The sequence below is a fragment of the Mytilus edulis genome, chromosome 13 (assembly GCF_963676685.1).
Source record: "Mytilus edulis chromosome 13, xbMytEdul2.2, whole genome shotgun sequence".
Lineage (NCBI taxonomy): Eukaryota > Metazoa > Mollusca > Bivalvia > Mytilida > Mytilidae > Mytilus > Mytilus edulis.
This window is the reverse complement of record NC_092356.1, coordinates 57,001,606-57,019,997: the sequence shown is the minus strand read 5'-3', so window position 1 is coordinate 57,019,997 and position 18,392 is coordinate 57,001,606. Positions and strand designations below refer to the sequence as shown.

The 18,392-nt window shown below is 32.1% G+C and overlaps 1 protein-coding gene across 1 annotated transcript in view; it reads left to right on the top strand.

Annotated features, from left to right (window-relative positions):
* Positions 1 to 1,111: 1,111 nt before the first annotated feature.
* The window catches only part of LOC139501452 (sodium- and chloride-dependent neutral and basic amino acid transporter B(0+)-like), a 43,773-nt gene continuing 26,492 nt past the window's right edge, over positions 1,112 to 18,392 (top strand). The window contains exons 1-6 of the mRNA XM_071290529.1: positions 1,112 to 1,346; positions 13,216 to 13,420; positions 15,317 to 15,448; positions 16,058 to 16,185; positions 17,255 to 17,460; positions 17,976 to 18,111. Coding sequence (XP_071146630.1) covers positions 1,341 to 1,346; positions 13,216 to 13,420; positions 15,317 to 15,448; positions 16,058 to 16,185; positions 17,255 to 17,460; positions 17,976 to 18,111 — 813 coding nt within the window. The 5' untranslated portion in view covers positions 1,112 to 1,340. The remainder of the gene's footprint in view (positions 1,347 to 13,215; positions 13,421 to 15,316; positions 15,449 to 16,057; positions 16,186 to 17,254; positions 17,461 to 17,975; positions 18,112 to 18,392) is intronic.

The following is an 18,392-nucleotide window of genomic DNA, read 5'->3' as shown; positions in this document are numbered from 1 at the left end:
CTAGATTTGTTAATGAATGAAGTACTGTACTGCATAACTAACAAAGATGATATTATCCGCATCATCTAGTTCTTAAAAAGTACACGTGTAGATGTGTACACAAAAGTCCCTTTAACAAAAAACCCAGCGATCGACCTAAAATGATCCAACGAAAACCATGATGAACAAAGCGAGTAAAATTTCTTCATTTAAAAAAATTATTATTGCTGCACGTTCAAAGTCATATGAAACTTCAAACTGAACAAAAATGAAACAAAAAAAAAAGTAAATACACGTGCAAGTAACGAGTAAGAAAGTGAATCTGGAAAAAAAATACATCAAATTATTTGGCAACTTTTATCCGAAAATGTTTATTTATCAAATAGAAACGTATGGAAAATACTAAAATAAGTTTAAAAAAATCTCTATCACATGTCTATCATCTCACTTAATTTTCACGTGCTCTATGGCAATGTTTTCTGTGAATGAAAATATTTTTTTTTCGATGATATGTTATTGGATCATAAATTTCATAATTAATGTTTTAAAATATCGTGCATATATGCAGGAACATATATGTTGACATACTGTTCCTAGATATATGACTTAGTTTAGTATATGTAAATGTGTTGTTTCTTTGATGTCATTAACATTATGATTTAAAGAAACTTGTTTTTATGTCGATTTTAAGTTATTTCAATTGGGAAATTTTTAGATAACGTAATCGGTGTGCCGATTGCAAACAGTGGCTAACCAACCCGTTCATGCATGATCCGCCTACACTGTAGCTTAACGTATTGCTACAGTGCATTTTTATTAATTATTAAAAATAAAAATAAAAACATGAATATTTCAGGTAAACTGTGCATGACGTAGACGTGTTATGACATATACACATAATAACCAATGAATAAAAGTTTATTCTTAGGAAAAGTTGAGGCGAAAAGACAATCGATGGGTGACAGAGGGCATAAAAGTTAAATTTAAATTTGAAAAACAAAGATTTGTTAGTGTTTTCTTAATCAATATTTTTTAATCAATATTTTTAATCAATATTGTTCAAAAACCTTTGTTTTTAAATTAAAACAAGTATTAAGCACAACGTTGTTTAATTCCTTTATTCCGTTGCACTATGAAAAGTAACCCATCGTAATTCCCCCCATACAAATTACCTGTTATTTTCCATGCTTCAGTGATTCACGGACTGAATCACTATTATTTACACATGCTGGTCATGATTTAAGGAATACCTGTATTTCATTTATTTCATTCTGTACCTGAAACTTGCTGAAAGCAGTCACACTTATAATTGATTTTGGAGATACAATTCTATAGAAAAACTTCGTAACACTGTCTTTACCATGTCGGTGAGTCACATTTTAAAAGATTATTACAAATAAAATAAAAGAAAAATAAGTAATTAGAAATAATTTTATATATCTTTTTAATTTGCAATACTTTATTTAGAAGTCGGGGTGAAATTTTAAACATTTCAAACTAATAGTTTTAAATTAGTCCAAGCGAAGCGGTGGAGGCCTAAGCAAACCATTTTAATATACATCAATATAGGCTAGCTTTATATAGGAAATTTCTTTTTTAACGGTCCATGTGTTGAAGAATTTGATTTTGACATCTACGGAGGCTGAAAATCTGTCATGGTTGACCTGAGGTTTGACCGTAATCCTATATATATTGTAATTGTCAGAATAAAACTCGTATAATACAATGTTAAATATATTTCCGGTAGTCGTGTAACGAGATTGTACATAGTTAGTAGATCAATCCTTTCGCTAAAAAAAGGAGTTTGTTTTATGAATGTGTACTTAGAATCTCGATGCCAAGTGTATGTTATGCTAATTGTTACAACAAAAACTTTTGTTATTGACAAATATATACACCGTTTTTCTGATTTACATGTACGCCCGAGGACTGGACAAGACAATTCATTCTATTTTTATATTGACTTGTCGTATCTCTGAGAGCAGTATATGCTTTAGAATGTATTTCAAAGTTATTTCGTACATTATATAAGTAACTTGTTTTGATACTGGTGCATACGGCCAAGTGCTGTGTGCTAAGACACAATGGAAATAAAAACAATAACAACATTTATTTTAAGTACCAGAATGTCCTCGGTTCATATTCTTTTAAATGGCACAAATCCATTGTGTGTAGGACGCTATTATGTCTAATGAAACGTATTAAAATAGGAGTTTAATGTTCCATGACAATAAACTTCTAGTCTGTCCTGTTCGTGGCATTATGACGAGCATTACTGACGGGCAGGGGATTTTAATACTGTTTTATATTTAGAACTTTTGTTGTATGTGGCAATTTCTATTGTAAGTTACCTACTTGGATAACTCGATGGCTATTGAATAGTAATTTGCTCGATGACTTGGATTTCTAAAGGTATTCTCAGTATGCAGTTAGCATACGTTTTCTAAGGCTATACAATAGGTCTATAGTTTAAAGTATTAACTCCAGCAGTCTGACCAAACTTCTATTTAAATCGATCCTGTTTGTTACCAGTCAGTGTTAATTGTATCTTTGTCATTATAACAATGTAATGTGATAGTTAAGTCGCTCCGCCACAATGACCCCGAGAATGCTGTTATTTAATCTTACATAACTCTATGTAATATACCTCTTTTTCTACTAAAATCTAAAATCACAGATCGATCTAATCTAACAGATAAAGGACATCCAACTTAATGATTTATTTCGATTTCATTGTCCTGAAAAGTTTACGTTAACCTGTAAATTGATGTTTTTGGGGCATTTTTCTGTTCATTCATTTTTTGTCAATATAAAAATGAGATGTCTCCACCAAAGATAAAATGACGTAGGAGTCCAAACTTCTCCTAGGATAACGAATATACATTGATAAAAGATATGACATTGAAGATGAACGATTCTAGCTATATATGATGTTTAGATATATATATCTGTTGTAGAGTTGTCACTGGCTCAGACGTACTTATAAATATAATTATTTTTTGTGACTGTATCTTACATTAATTTGTAGGATCCTTTACTATAGATAATTTAGCTGATCTGTAAAAATTACATCTCCATGCATTATATATCATGTACTGTAGTACGACGCTAGATTAAAACTGACGTGGAAAGGTAACACCCGGCCACTGAAAGCTTCATTTTATGAAGCCCAGGTGGTCGTGTGGTCGAGCGGGACGGCTACAGTGCAGGCGATTTGGTGTCACGATATCTCAGTATCATGGGTTCGAATCCCGGCGAGGGAAGAACAAAAATTTGCGAAAGCAAATTTACAGATCCAACATTGTTGGGTTGATGTTTAGACGAGTTGTATATACATAATGTACACAGCCATGTATCACCATCACTGCTGGGGATCCGATGGATAAATCTGTTGTAGAGTTGTCACTGGCTCAGACGTTCTTATGAATATAATTATTTTCTGTGACTGCATCTTACATCAATTTGTAGGATCATTTAATATAGATAATTTAGCTAATGTAAAAATTACATCTCTGCATGCCTTATATATCATGTACGACGAAAGCAATTTTTTTTTGTTCTTCCCTTGCCGGGATTCGAACCCATTCTACTGAGATATCGTGACACCAAATCGCCTGCACTGTAGCCGTCCCACTAGACCACACGATACATATATATAGACAAAAGATATGGTATGATTGCCAATGAGACAACTCTCCACAAAAGACCAAAACGACACTAATATTAACAACAATAGGTCACCGTACGACCTTCAACAATGAGCAAATCCCGTACCGCATAGTCGGTGTTAGAGGCAAGTTTAATACTAGTATTGTATAATATTAGCTCCAGTTCTGGCTATAATAGATTATTGTGATCCTAATAAGTCGGTTGCATCTCTTTTTATACGAATAACACCCAAGCCAGACAATACTGAATAGTGGTAAAAATGCCTAAATTATATTTCATTATAATGGCTGTAATTAAAGATATATGTTCAGAACTATTAAGCTATATCTCGTTCGGGTAAATTGGTGCATCTTGCTTAAAGAATTTGTCTCTCTGATACTTTAAAATGTCAAGGCTCCGTGTGGAAGACCGTACTTGGACATAATGGTTAACTTTTACAAATTCTGACTTGGATGGAGAGTTGTCTCATCGGCACTCATAACACTACTTCTTGTATCTATATAAATGCATTAAACGTTTATATCGAGTCAAAACAAGACCTTAAACTTTTTCCAACTTTCCAGTCTGATCTGTTCTCATTTATTTTTGAAGTGTAAACAATAAAGTAAAACTTAAAATACTGTATATAATAATGTGTTTTTCATATGAATGGACTCTTCTGATATCATATACAATGTATTAAGAATGCACAGTTAGTACCCATTAGCATGTCTACACCTAGCATCTAGATATCGAACCAAAAAGAATATAAAAATTGTAACGAAATCGTGTAGTTAAATAATTCTGATTTTTTTTGACAGACAAGATACGGATCTATAACATCTGTTAATATATATGACATACTATATTTGTCATAAAAACATGAATAATTGTGTTACAAACCGGAAATATGTATATCATTGTGAAATATACTTTAAAAAAACTGATGGTTTTATTCTATGTTTACGTTAAGGTGGATCCCTACAGATATAGCAAATTTTTTTTTCACCATTGAATTTTTCTTAAAATTTGCATACATATACTATGCAATGGCCTTTTACATCTTAACGAACATATTCTGCGCTAGGTGATCAACCAGAGCTAGCCGTCGACCTTCTTTCCAGGTTTCGTCAAACAAAACATCACTGTCTGTGATCGGACGCCGAATTTCTCCAACTTCCAAAAACTTATATCATATGATATTATAAGTTGAGAATCATTTAAGACTGTGTGAACTTTCAGGCTGAAGCTATTCATATTCTTTATTTTTAAAGAACGCATGCATTTATCCTTTATGATAAACCTTCCTTTCTTCTGAGCGATGAGCTGTAACTTGGAAGTTGTTTACACACGTTGTCAACAGACGACATCGGAACTGTTACCGTAACGTAGATATACAGGCGATATATCCTAAATTTTTAAAATGAAATAGACAAGAGTATGATTAAACAGTCAATTTTGGACAGGGATGAAAAAAATACATATTTTAGGCAAAATAAGATATTAACTGAATAAGACTATTAATTGCTGTCTATGTCCTGCTACGTAGGATTTATGGTAACAAAATATTCACAAATATAAAAAAAGATGTGGTATGATTGCCAATGAGACAACTGTTCACCAAGTTGAAATAGGTTATTTGGTTATGAGAAGGAAATATTCTTAAACATATAATTAAGATTCACATTTAGATTTGGGGTTGCTTATGGTTATAGAGCTATTATTAAAATAAGAATTGAACTATGTGATATTTTCTAGTATCATGAAAGGTGTTGGATTAGGTTGTTTACTCCAAGTTAACATTTACATTTAAACAGTAGGAACTTTAAACCCTGGTCACAGTAAATCACAACTGACCGTCATCGTCAGTAAACTCCATCAACTCCACTGTTTCTATTTATTTTGTAAAGAGGTTTAAGATCATTCACCCATTTTAGAACCAAATTTATTACCATACAGACTTAAGCTTTTACAGTCTAAGTACTAAGTAGAACATCTACTGTGTAGTCTGTCAACACTGATGTTGTGAGTTCGAACCCCGCAAGTGGCAAGTGCGGTTAACATACATCTGAACTACGATTGCCAATTTTCCTGCCGAAGGTCAGTGGTTCCTCTCCAACCACTAATAAATGACCGCCAAGATATAGCATGTAGTGCTAAAGAAAGTGACGTTAAACACCAATTATTAATCAATATATACAAGCCCTGACTGAGTAACATGATGAAAATCAAGACATTATTACAAGTAACACAAGTATAGTTGTCCTGGGAAAATGATATAGGTTGGGTTAATTTTATAGGTTCGTAAGTACGTGACCTAAAGAATAAGTTGAGGTAATAAGTACCTAAGAATCTAAAAGTACAATTTTATGAGGGCCCGTATTGCTACAATGAATTCCTTAACCTTTTCGTTCCCGGATGTCCACTTAGGTTAATTAAATAAATAAATATTTTAACACACCTATTTATGAGTAAAATAAAATATCTAAATAGATGGACGATGACGTGTTTTGTTGTTGTGTTTACCTGTTTAAGATGATAGTGTTGGTACATTTAGATGAAATTGATTTCAAATCGTATATATCAGAGACATATAATACAATTATGTCAATGTATATATGTAGGTTTTACTGAATCTAATGATTTTATCAAATTAAAGTTCACCCAAGAAGACATTTGTTAAGAATGCGTGAAAAGTGGGTGGATTGTAAAAGAATAACATATAATTTTGATCTTTGATTGAAATATCTGATAAATGATTAAAAATAATGCCGTTTAAAGAGGACGTAAAGGTTTGACATATCTTCAATTTTAGCTGGGGGAAAAACTAGAAAAATGCACAACATGATTGTATTCCACTTTATCATTATTTCTAAGTTTTACCTCTCCTCGTCGAATAGTAAGGTTGACTGGGATATAGGAATGCTGTCTTATGACTTTTCCGAACCGACAGTGAAACATTTCGTCCGTTTGACTAGCACATAATGTCTGATATATGAACACAGCTGCACTCACGCTGAATGTGGTCTTAAAATCGAATCCTCGTGTATGACTCCGCACATTAAAACTTTTGCAACTTCTATTTGGAAGGTTCGTTAAATTCGTTGGTGGCCTGTTGCGAGACAACATTTATGTCCTTATATCCGATATACCAGTACTTTAATTTGCCATTGACGGTCAACATTATCGCCGTTCATCTCGATATTTACAAAAACTTGGCTACCTATTAGATTTATTTATTTGATCTCTACTTTATAACGAACGATAGAAACATAGCCAAACAGTTCTCCATCTGAATTCATGAAATATTTGCCACTGGACGTAAAGCAAACTGGCAACAAACAATCCAAAATACCTTTTTGTTAGAACGAAAGATTGATAAACGTTTAGGGACTGAAATGAATATATTCAAATCGACGGTAAAAGTACAGGCATTGAACAGTTTCAAGGGAAATATTTTGTTCATTATATTAATTCTGTTGAGTTAATTGACAAAACTGACTTGTTGGAGAACATTTAGGTACACACAACTCAAATGAAATGTACTATTGCATTATATACAAACATTTGTTTTATTTGAATACAAAGTCAAATGCTAACATCGTAAAGACATTTTATTGCCAGGTCTAAATGTGGCACTTCGTGTCGGGTTTCTATGTGGAACTGCGTGTCAGGTTTCTATGTAAATTTACACTTATGATACTATGTTGAATTTAACAGAGTAAATTAAATAACTTTATTCGGCCGTTTTAATTGACGAAATAGATAAGTAAATTATAACCCTTCAAATATTGACATATGTGTTCTTCGCATAGTTCATTGAACAGTGAATACACTTTTAGATATATATTGCATTTAAATTCTCATTTCTACAAATCTTAATAAAAGAGATGTCAGTTTAAATGCGCTAACGAAACAGCGCAAAAAAGTAAACATTCACCCATAGAGGTCAACGAGCTTTAGACCGTTGGTTTTCCCGTTTGAATGGTTTAACACTAGTAAATTTAGTGCCCTTTATAGCTTGCTGTTCGGGGTAAAACAATGCTCCGTGTTGAAGGCCGTTCCTTGACCTATAATGGATTACTTTTATAAATTGTTACTTGGATGGAGAGTTGTCTTATTGTCACTCATAGCACATCTTCCTATATCTATATATTTAAACTGCCCCGGTGCTTGAGATCTCAACTCTTATATGATCTTATATAGATTAGAACACTAAAACTAAACGTAGAGCAAAATTTCGGAAAGTAATCACGTCAGTCTAAATTCCGGTATAATAAATAATAAAACCACAAATTATGTTCATCCCAGAAAATTACAGGTGTAATTATTCAACAATAACAGTATATATATAACCATTATTAACAAATGTGTTAGGACATCATTAATTTCTGTTAATTGTCTACCTGAAATGTGTACTAACATATCTGTCAAACTACATGTAGTTAAAGATACAATTTGGATATAAATGTGTACTAACATATCTGTCAAACTACATGTAGTTAAAGATACAATTTGGATATATTGTGCAACTCCCTTCCCCATGCAACATTGTTTAAGAACCCCTAACCCCCTATCCCCAAAAAAGATAACGGAATATACCGAAATAGAAAATAAAAACTTTGTGCACAACGTTGTTCTTTAGATGAATCTTTAAACCTTCATATACTACTGGACATATATGCATCCCCCATATACTACATATATGCCTCCTCCATATATGATCAATATATGATTATGCCTATTAAAAGTGAAATGTTCTTGGTCAAGACCCAACTCAATTCAAACATGTTCTTATGTGTCAGTCCCAAGATTTTGTTTTCAATTAAAACTTTTTTTAATGACTTCAAATTCCCTATACATGTATATATTTACCGAATGGATTTGAATTGTTCAACATTCAATGAAAAGTGGCCTGGTCTGAGAGAATTTTGAAGTATGTGTGCTTTCTATTCTTTAGTTTAAACAAGTAAAACAATTTTAATACTGTTTAATTGTATGTATATACGTAAGTCCATTTATACACAGTCCTTGACTAGGTAGATTGTAGGCTTCCTTTTACCAAAGGGTTATATCGGTATTTGATGGCCGTTTTATGAAGTTCAAACACGTAGAAATAAAACCGGGGGCAGATTCAATTTATCTTTACAACTTTATCCGTACGGAGAGTTTAATGTTATAGAAATGCAATGTAGCACATCGCATTGAGTAAACTATGAGTTTTAAAATTTCGACCTGATTTTCTGACTTGGTTTTCTGACCTATGACACTACAGGAATTGTACACTTTTAAATGAGAAGTTTCAATCTTCTGTAACATGGTTTTTGGTTTCTAATTTGCCACATATTTATATTCCTAAAGATTGCTCCAATACTTTTCATGATGGCAAAAGTTCATCGACATCTGATCATGGCGTCTATTCGTGTATGCATACTCACTGTGAACTCGTGTGCATCAAAAAATGATTAATTATTCACATAAGTTTAAAAAACGAATTGTTATTTCAATAAGGCCAACAATAAATAAACTTGTTTCTTGTGAAAAAAATTGGGTTAAATGGTTTTTATTTTTTATATACTGTGTAGTGAAATATTATGAACTCTAACAGTTTCAGCAAAAATGTCAGAACTCCTCACCAAAATTGTCTTGACTTTCACCGGTGTTGCTTAATGATAAAAAGTGCATGAAAATTGCCAACGGTGTAGGTAGGGAGACAGGAAAACAATTAATATAATGTTTGTGCCCATAAACTCAAAAGACACCATATAAATTCTCTCGGTTGTGAATACCCACCAGAAGTTGAGAACGTGTTTGCCATCATACAGCTTCAGTGAAGATCATTACTTTTCACGAACAAAACTTCTTTCATATACAACAGTCGAATAAAGTAATGTATACAATATAGACATTTATGACTTGTTTATTGGTCTTAAGAAACATGAAGATTTATCTACTCGTAATTCAAGTCGCGTTAAAAAGTTACGGTGTGTTATTTTTATGGGGATTACTAGTATACATGTACTAAATTTCGATTTTTTGGTTATTTGTATTGGCTTTCTAATTTCTCCGACAGAAAGAGTAAAAAAAGAAAACCCAGTCCATGCAAAGCCGTACAAAAATCATTTAATTAAAATCCTTCAAATCAATAACGAGACATTCATGAAATTATCCAGACGTCTTTGGGCCTCAGTGTCCGAGTGGTGAAAGTAGTTCAGATCAGTTCATCTTAAGTGATCGCTGCGGTTATGGATTAGAATCACGGCACAGTACGTTCGACTCGAATCTCAGTTGACTATAATTGCCACTGAGTTTTCCTGTCGAAGGTCGATGTTTTCCTTCGTCACTCCAGTCCAGTTTCCTCGACTAATCAAAACTTGTTTAAAAAATACTTAACCTACTTATACTTCGACTACTTCTACCATCCTAGACAGTGGTAAAAATCGTCTAATGTAGGTGAGTCTTGAAACGTTCAAGACTACCTGCACTGGTGAATCTGATGGTTATTGGTAGTGCGTCCCAGTCCCTTTATTGTTCTAGGATAGAACGATTATATAACTACTATAATAGGTTCGGGACGAATCGTAAGGGTTGAATGGGATAATTACATATGGTCACACCTTTGTTTTTCAACCGCCCGTAAACCCCTTGATGAAGCAGGCGTTCTTTTAGCTGTGTGGGATGTTTAAATTTCATGAGTACTCAGTTAAAATCGCAGCTATTTCCTGCGTACTAATTTAAAGCACAGAAGAAAATACGCCGAGAAAAACGCACCGAAGAGAGAACCTGCACATTGGAACAATTCGTGTCAACAGGCCTTAATATTGAGGATTGATGTTTAACCGGGACACAGGATTTGTTTACTTATTTTCATTTCTTAAAATCATAGATCGGCCTGTCATAATCTTATGGACATCAAAGAGTTATTCTGAGATTCCTAAGGTACAGTCACCGTACAGAGGACACAGAGGGCATCGACACTCTCCAATCACACTCAAGAACATGTGTGTTGTGCGGTCCCTCCGAGTTGTCAAGTCTTAAAAAGGCCACACGAAATCAAATCGTGAATCCGCTGAAAAAACCTTTTCATGATTAGCTCTGTATTTATTATCACATTTTTTTGTAATCCGATCCCTTAAAACGACGACGGTGTATTTAAAAAACCTCATGGGTGCCGGTTACGGTCAAGAAGCGGCCTTGAAAAGGGGGCTACTCCAATACTTAATTGATAGGGGTGCCGTTGGGGTTCTATTACCCACTTTTTTCATATAATTTATATCTTAAAAATGTATACCTTTTCATACATTGCGAAGGTCAACATGTAATCTTTTCAATATTGTTTGGGTTTTATGTGAAGTACTGTATTATGGTCCGCGTAATGTTAACCAAAGTGCATGCCAAAAGAGAAATTGGTTGATAAAAACATCCGGGAACACCAAGAAAGATGTCAGTCGAAGAAGTTATTGGAACTTTATTGTCCTTATCATATATTGGCCTTTTATTGCATTTTTAATAGTATTAAAGTCACAAGAAACGAGTGACCGGTGAAAAATAATGTTCTTCCAATTCTTGAACCAATGCATACAAACATCATAAACTTAGTCTTCTGTGCACGAATTTATCATTTTTTTCGTATAATCGTTATTTTTTTTTTTTCTCAATCGGTCAGTGTTGTTGTGAAAATATGGCAGGTAATTAAAGTTCGTGTTTTGAAGCCGAAGTTTAACGATTGTCACCTGTTTGTCAACAATCGACAAAAAATCAACAAAAAAGCATGGAAATTGAGCACGTGTTTAACATGTAAATTTTTTTGTGATCACCGGATTTTTACAAGATGGGTCACATTGAGGTCACTTCAGTGCATACGGAAAATATGTCTGGGGAATTGCTTCCTGGAATTGGAAGGAAGCAATTAAAATAAAGTAAACTTCTTCTAAATTCAGAAAAAGTATATGTACATAAGTTTTACAATGAAAACTATCCATTAGTTATAAAAAAACGTATGCATTATTATTTTTTTTATTTTAGGTTTCTTATGACTTTAAACAATGTTGTTTTCTTATGTGTCTCTAATTTATGTCTAATCTTATGTACTTGTATGTAATGTCACGAAAGCTCTTTATAGAGCCCTTTAATTGGAAATAAAATATTCTTATTCTTATTCTTATTCTTATTCTTATTCTTATTCTTATATTTCTGATAGTTTTTCCGACCTATTCACATATTTTCAAGCTTGAAAAGGTGACCGATTCCAGCGGCACGTCCTATCACTTGTAAATGGGAAATCCGGGTTATCCCGACCTCCCCCTGAGATAGTGGCATTCACGGATTAAAGTTTTTATAAGCTGATAGAACCCTCCTCCAACTCAATCAATGGCTACAGTTGTATAATATATTTTCTATATTATTTTACATGAGCGATATATATGTTCATACACAGGCACTTGTTTCTATCCATAGGAAGGTCGACTATCCATATAAATAGAAGTTGAGGTAATAAGTACCTTCTATTTATGTGGATAGTCGACCTTCCTATGGATAGAAACAAGTGCCTGTGTGTTCATATTAATTTCTAATAACGAAGGAAGTCGGTATTAACAAAGATTTTTACATTTTCCGGAAATTTTGACATATTGGTGCTCGTTACATTTTCATTTTTAGAAAATTAAATTCCGGTAATAATAGTCTGATAGAAATTTTGCACAGCAACTCAAGGAGACCATCATATTATCAAGGATTTGTATAGTAATCTTACTATACAAATTCTTGATATTATAAAACAAATAAGGATATTCTTAATTAAAAAGTCGAGGACAGTATTCAAGTGCATGTAATACAGTATGATAATATTCTATAGCAGAAAAGGCCTTCGGTATATCATTTTATAGGGATTCAGTCTGCACCATCGAGTCTGCGTCTGAGCATGGACTTTCTTTAAGTATAGTTTAGTCCCTGATCTGAGGGAATCTGAGGTCTGCATGAAGTGATATGCTCTAGGATTGGATAATTAATAGGAAAATCAATGCAGTCCCATAATCCCCCCCCCCCAAAAAAAAAACCCCTTGATATTAGTAAGACAATTTATTTAGTGTTAAAAATGTCATCTTCTATCTATATGATATTGTTTTACAAAGTTGGTCTGTTCTTTGAAAAAACAAAACACATTTTTGTCACGACAAAAGAAGTAATTTTCCAAACAAGTTCTGGTGCAAGTGGTTAGAACATTAGAATCTCTCATTAAAGAAATCATAATGTCATTGTCAATATGAGCAAAACAAATGGCAAGTGTTGGGGTAGGCATAAACATTTATTGCATGTATTATTGTATTAGAAGGCAGGTAAAACAACTTGTGCATTGTGATATTGTCAAGTTTTTAACCAGTTATACAACATGTTTGTTTTTCTAGGACTTTTTAAATGTTTAACTTAATGCACGTGTAGGAGGAAGCACTTAGCATTTTTCATAGATGATATGCTCATTTATTTTAGCATCTTGCTATTTAACAAGCTGTTTAACTTTTCTCAATTTAATCAAGACTAGAAGAATCTGATTTATTTATTAAAGCCTATTTTCTACTTTTTTAATTGCAGTTAGACACAAAAGATAGCTACAATATAAATAATGGCTTAGCCTTAAAAGAAAGGAATGGAGATGTTGATGTAAATGTTGACAAAGATACTGAAGATAGAGGACAATGGGGCTCCAAATGGGAGTTTATTTTATCTTGTATTGGACTTTCTGTTGGATTAGGAAACGTATGGCGTTTCCCTTACCTGGCCTATGAAAATGGAGGAGGTATTACCATGATTACTGTTATTTATGTTTATAGCAGTTAAAGCTTACTTTAATTAAATGATAAAAAGAACTATACCATTGACACATTGATGGCTGATTTAAATTAACATAGTAAATATAGTTAAGTGAAATATATCTGAGCGCTTATTTTAAAACACTAATTGATAATCAATGATCTAGATGTTAAGATATCGCATGACCCCAATGTTCTTTTTTACAAAGAAATTAATACCACAGTTGACTAAAGGTCAATCAAGGTAAATTGTCATTGTCAATTTGAAGAATCTACTCTTACCTAATAATTACAATCATTTTAACAGCTGAAATGTATGGGAAAAATGAATGAATGCAATTATAATAGTTTATCACTGCATGTATCTCATATACATGTAAGGACAAATTAAAGGAGTTGAATATTTTAAAGAATAAATGTTCTGGCAAAAACTGGTATAACAGGTTTTGTTTGACTAAATCAATTAAGTTGATTGGTTTTTATGGTGTTTGTAAAAGACAATGATCATGTTTTACCCAAATATTTAAAAATTGATCGATCTTTACTGCTTCATAACTGGGTGTATATCTGCACATTGTATAGTTATGACTCACTGAAAGAAATCTTTGGAAATGTTTTGTAAATTGAAATGTAGACAACTTTAATGACAGGTCTTTCAAGTACATGTGTTACCAATGTGAAAACTGATTGAATTCAAACATGTATTTAAATTATATCATACATTTCATATGTTATAATGTAAAGATTAATTTTTGTCTGATATTTTGCATAATATTAAATGATTTGACAAGAAAACAGTAAGAACATGTAGACTAGATACATGTTTATGTAAATTATAGTTAACACCTTCACACTGCAGGTTTTTCATTAAATTTCTAGCTTGTAATAGATACAGAGACAGAATCAAGTTAATTTTTAACCAAAAGTCTGACTTAAAGTTCTGAATTAGTAAATTACAAATTTAATTTGTCTGACAACTCTTTTTAACCCGTTCACAAAGCCAAAATTTATAGAAGAAACGATTTACTGTTAGTCTGTAAGGAAACTAAACATGCTAAATGATAAAAGCATCATTAGCTGCCAGATTCTTGCTAGAAAAATAGAGATTTATACTCTAAATTTTTTATTTATTGAATATTTATGTTTTTTCTATAGGCAACAATTCATAATGCATGGAATCATTATAAAGTATCAACATCTACTGTTTATCATGGTATTGTAAGCCATTGACATATTAATGTCTAATTAACCACCATCACAAGTCACATGACACCTAAAGATTGCTGATGAGAATGTGACACAAATATAAATAGAGACAAGTTCTAGTTTGGGATTTCATATCATAGATAAAACTATATTGCAAATTGTTTTATTGTTTTATAAGATAAAATATTTGGTGGAAGGACTCAATTAGTGGATGAAAAAATCTTCCAACTGCTTTAACTGTTGCAGATGACAATCTTTTCAATATCTAAACAGTGCACAATGGGTCTACAACTGTGGCTGATTGATGGCTTACATGCATTCAAAATTCAATGTAGTCAAATTATTGTCTTGACAAAGATGTATCAGAAATTATTTAGCTTTATTTCAACCAATTACACTGTAGAAAAATTTACTGCTTTCTGTGAATAAGGCAGGCAGTGATAAGCAGAAATTTGCATGTACATTATCTATAGTTTGATGATTTATATGTTAATTACTTGAGGAGGAACAAATTAGCTGGGGAACATGACCACACATGAAACTTACAGCAAATGAACAATGGAATTGTATCAAGTTGAATAAAATGTTCATTTTTTTCTTCAGTCTCATAAACCAGAAAACAAACGTATATTCTAATAATTGAGAATTTTATTCACATTTTTTTTTCTTAATTTCAGCTGCCTTCCTGATTGCTTATTTAGTCCTACAGTTTCTGATAGGAAAACCCATGTACTTCATGGAGTTAGTTATGGGTCAGTTCTCTGGTTTAGGACCAACAGGGGTTTGGAAAATGAACCCAAGTGCGAAAGGTAATAGTATTTAAGTAGTAGTATTTGTTAATTGATATTTCGAGGTTTGAAGAAAAAATCATGATTTGTTTAATTTATAATTCAAGTGTTTCAATCTTTGAAGTTTGAGATGATATGGGAGAGACAATTTTTAAAATAAGTGATGTTTGAAAGAAATAAAAATAGGCTTTTAATCCACCTACAAAAACCGTTTCATTGTGGAATTTGACAACCTAGAATTTTTTTTAATTTTTTTTTGATCTAATTTTGCCTAATGATATAACACTTATATTGTTTTCCACACCTGATGAGAAACGTTTGCTGGTACATGTAAAATTTTATTTTAGTATATCTGAAATACATTTAAAATTTTATTTCTAAATGTAAGAAAACTATAGGTGTAGAATTTTATTCAAAATGATTTAATGCAGGTTTAATGTCTTGTAAATGATTAGTTTTGTACAAACGTAACAAAGACTTATTACATAATTCAAAATATTTTCAATTTCTTCATGTAATAAAATAATTTCAATTTCTTCCATCTTATAAAATAATTGCAATATCTTCATGTTATAAAATAATTTATTTCACATTAAATATAGATAACATACAAATGTATTAACATTGCAGGTATTGGTATATCTATGGCTCTAATATCCTTAGTAGTCGCAATCTACTATAACGTGATCATGGCCTATACACTGATCTACTTTTTCTCCTCAATGCAGAAAACTCTACCATGGACTGTTTGTGAAGATGTAAGTATGGTCTAAGGGTTTGGAACAATTCAAGATGGACAATATAAACTCTATGGAACCATTATTCAAAATTTGACTCATTATTTTATATAAAAATAAGATGTATTAGGCCATATTCAAAAGAATGTTTGTTTCCTCTCCCCAGGTCTACCCTTTGTAAACAGATCAGGAAGGCAGGCTAATTTTTTTAACTGGAAGTCATAGCATGGTCACATGAATTGTTTGACTTGTCCAGTTGAGGCCACTTATCAGTTGTTTGTGTTCAATTTGAGTATGTATTTAGATTATCAATCCTTTTGCTTTCAAGTCCTTTTCAAAATTGGAAACAAATTATTTTCTGGAATAAAAATAATTTTGATTTTTTTTACCTAGTTTAGGGGGAGGGGAAACATATATTTTATATTTTGGCCTTATTATCAATTTATTTCTCACAAGGTAAAATAAAAACTCTCCACAATACCAAATGAAACAGAAATTAATAGCGATCTTTCAACAAGGGTTCCTATACTGCATAGTTATCTGGAAAAGGTCCCGAAATGATAAAACTAAAACAATCAATATGTTTTGATGGTCTGATTAATGCAAATTTTCAGGTAATAATTAAACTTTATTTAATAAAGTCTTCACAGTAAAAGCTTTGGACGTGCACTTTTATTTTTTTAAGTATGATTGCCAATGAGACAAATATCCACCATATAAATGAACATAATGTGGACATATATAATCAATTATAGGTCATCCTATAGCTACAGTCTTGAAAAATGAGAAAAATACTGTATAGTCAGCTATAAGAGGCTCTGCCATAAAACAAGTTATAAATGATAAACTTACACAGGGTTTAAAACTATTGTTCATAGTTTTAGTGTTCTGCCAAGGGCAAGTGTGGAAATATTAGAAACAAGCTGGTATTTGAAATTTGTCTATTTACCTGAGGATATTTAGTAATATTTACCACTGGATGTTAAAAACTAATCAACCATCATTATCACAATTGTCTTAATATATAACCATTCTTTCAAAAATAAATACCGGGGTAGCTGTAATTAACCCAACGATTTTTGTGTTGCAGGAATGGTTACCATTAGGATGTGTTGAGCAGTCGACACAGAAATTAGACTATTGCTCTATGAACATTACACAATTATTAACCGATAACAAAGCGTGTAGATGTTTTTTGAACATGACAGATTCTATATTGTCTGACCAGGGATTTAACTGTACTAATGTCACATACCAAGGAGATGTCCCAGTACCTGTAGCACAGCTGTATTTTGAGTAGGTCATAGTATTCAAGGTCATAATGGAAGTTCAAGTTTATAAATTTAACAGTAACAGTAACTAAGCTCTACCAGTTCAAATCTGCTTTTAAAAAAAAAAGAAAGTTTTTCTTACACAGGTTAAAATATTGATATGTCTAGGGTCATGAAATTTTTGTAATATAAAGAACTTTTTTAAATTGTTTAAAAGTAAAAGTTGTCTTTTGTATTTTGTACAACTACGACAGTTTAGCTATTAATAAAACAGCCCCCCCCCCCTCCCCAATGAAAAAAGGTTTTGATAGAATTAGTTTGAAATAGAGGGACAAAAGATACCAGAAGGACAGTCAAACTCATAAATCGAAAATAAACTGACAACACCATGGCTAAAAATATAAAAGACAAACAGACAAACAATAGTACACATGACACAACATAGAAAACTAAAGAATAAACACGAACCCCACCAAAAGCGAGGGGTAATCTCAGGTGCTCTAAAAGGGTTAGCAGATCTAAGAACAATTTCTTTTTCAGTAAAACCGTAATAAACAAGGCTGACGATTTCTATCCTGACACAGGAAATCCACAATGGAAGTTAGCACTCTGTCTACTGTTGTCGTGGATTGTTGTTGTTCTCTGTTTAGTAAGGGGAATTAAGTCATCAGGAAAAGTAAGTTTTATTATATATGTGTATGTAAGTCAATGTCTAATAATATAGAGCACATTCATTTATATTTTGTGTGTAAGACTGTATAATTTGATAGAGCACTGACCTTTGAAATGGAAGGGTGTGTGATCTTATTTATATTTGTTTGTTTAACCATGATTTGCCTTACAAACTTATACATTTGTTTTGAAATAAATGGATATTTTAATCAGCAGTAATTATTTGCTCATTCCTAATTTTAGCTAACAAGATTTGTTTATTTTTGCCAGAAAAACTAGGTTTTA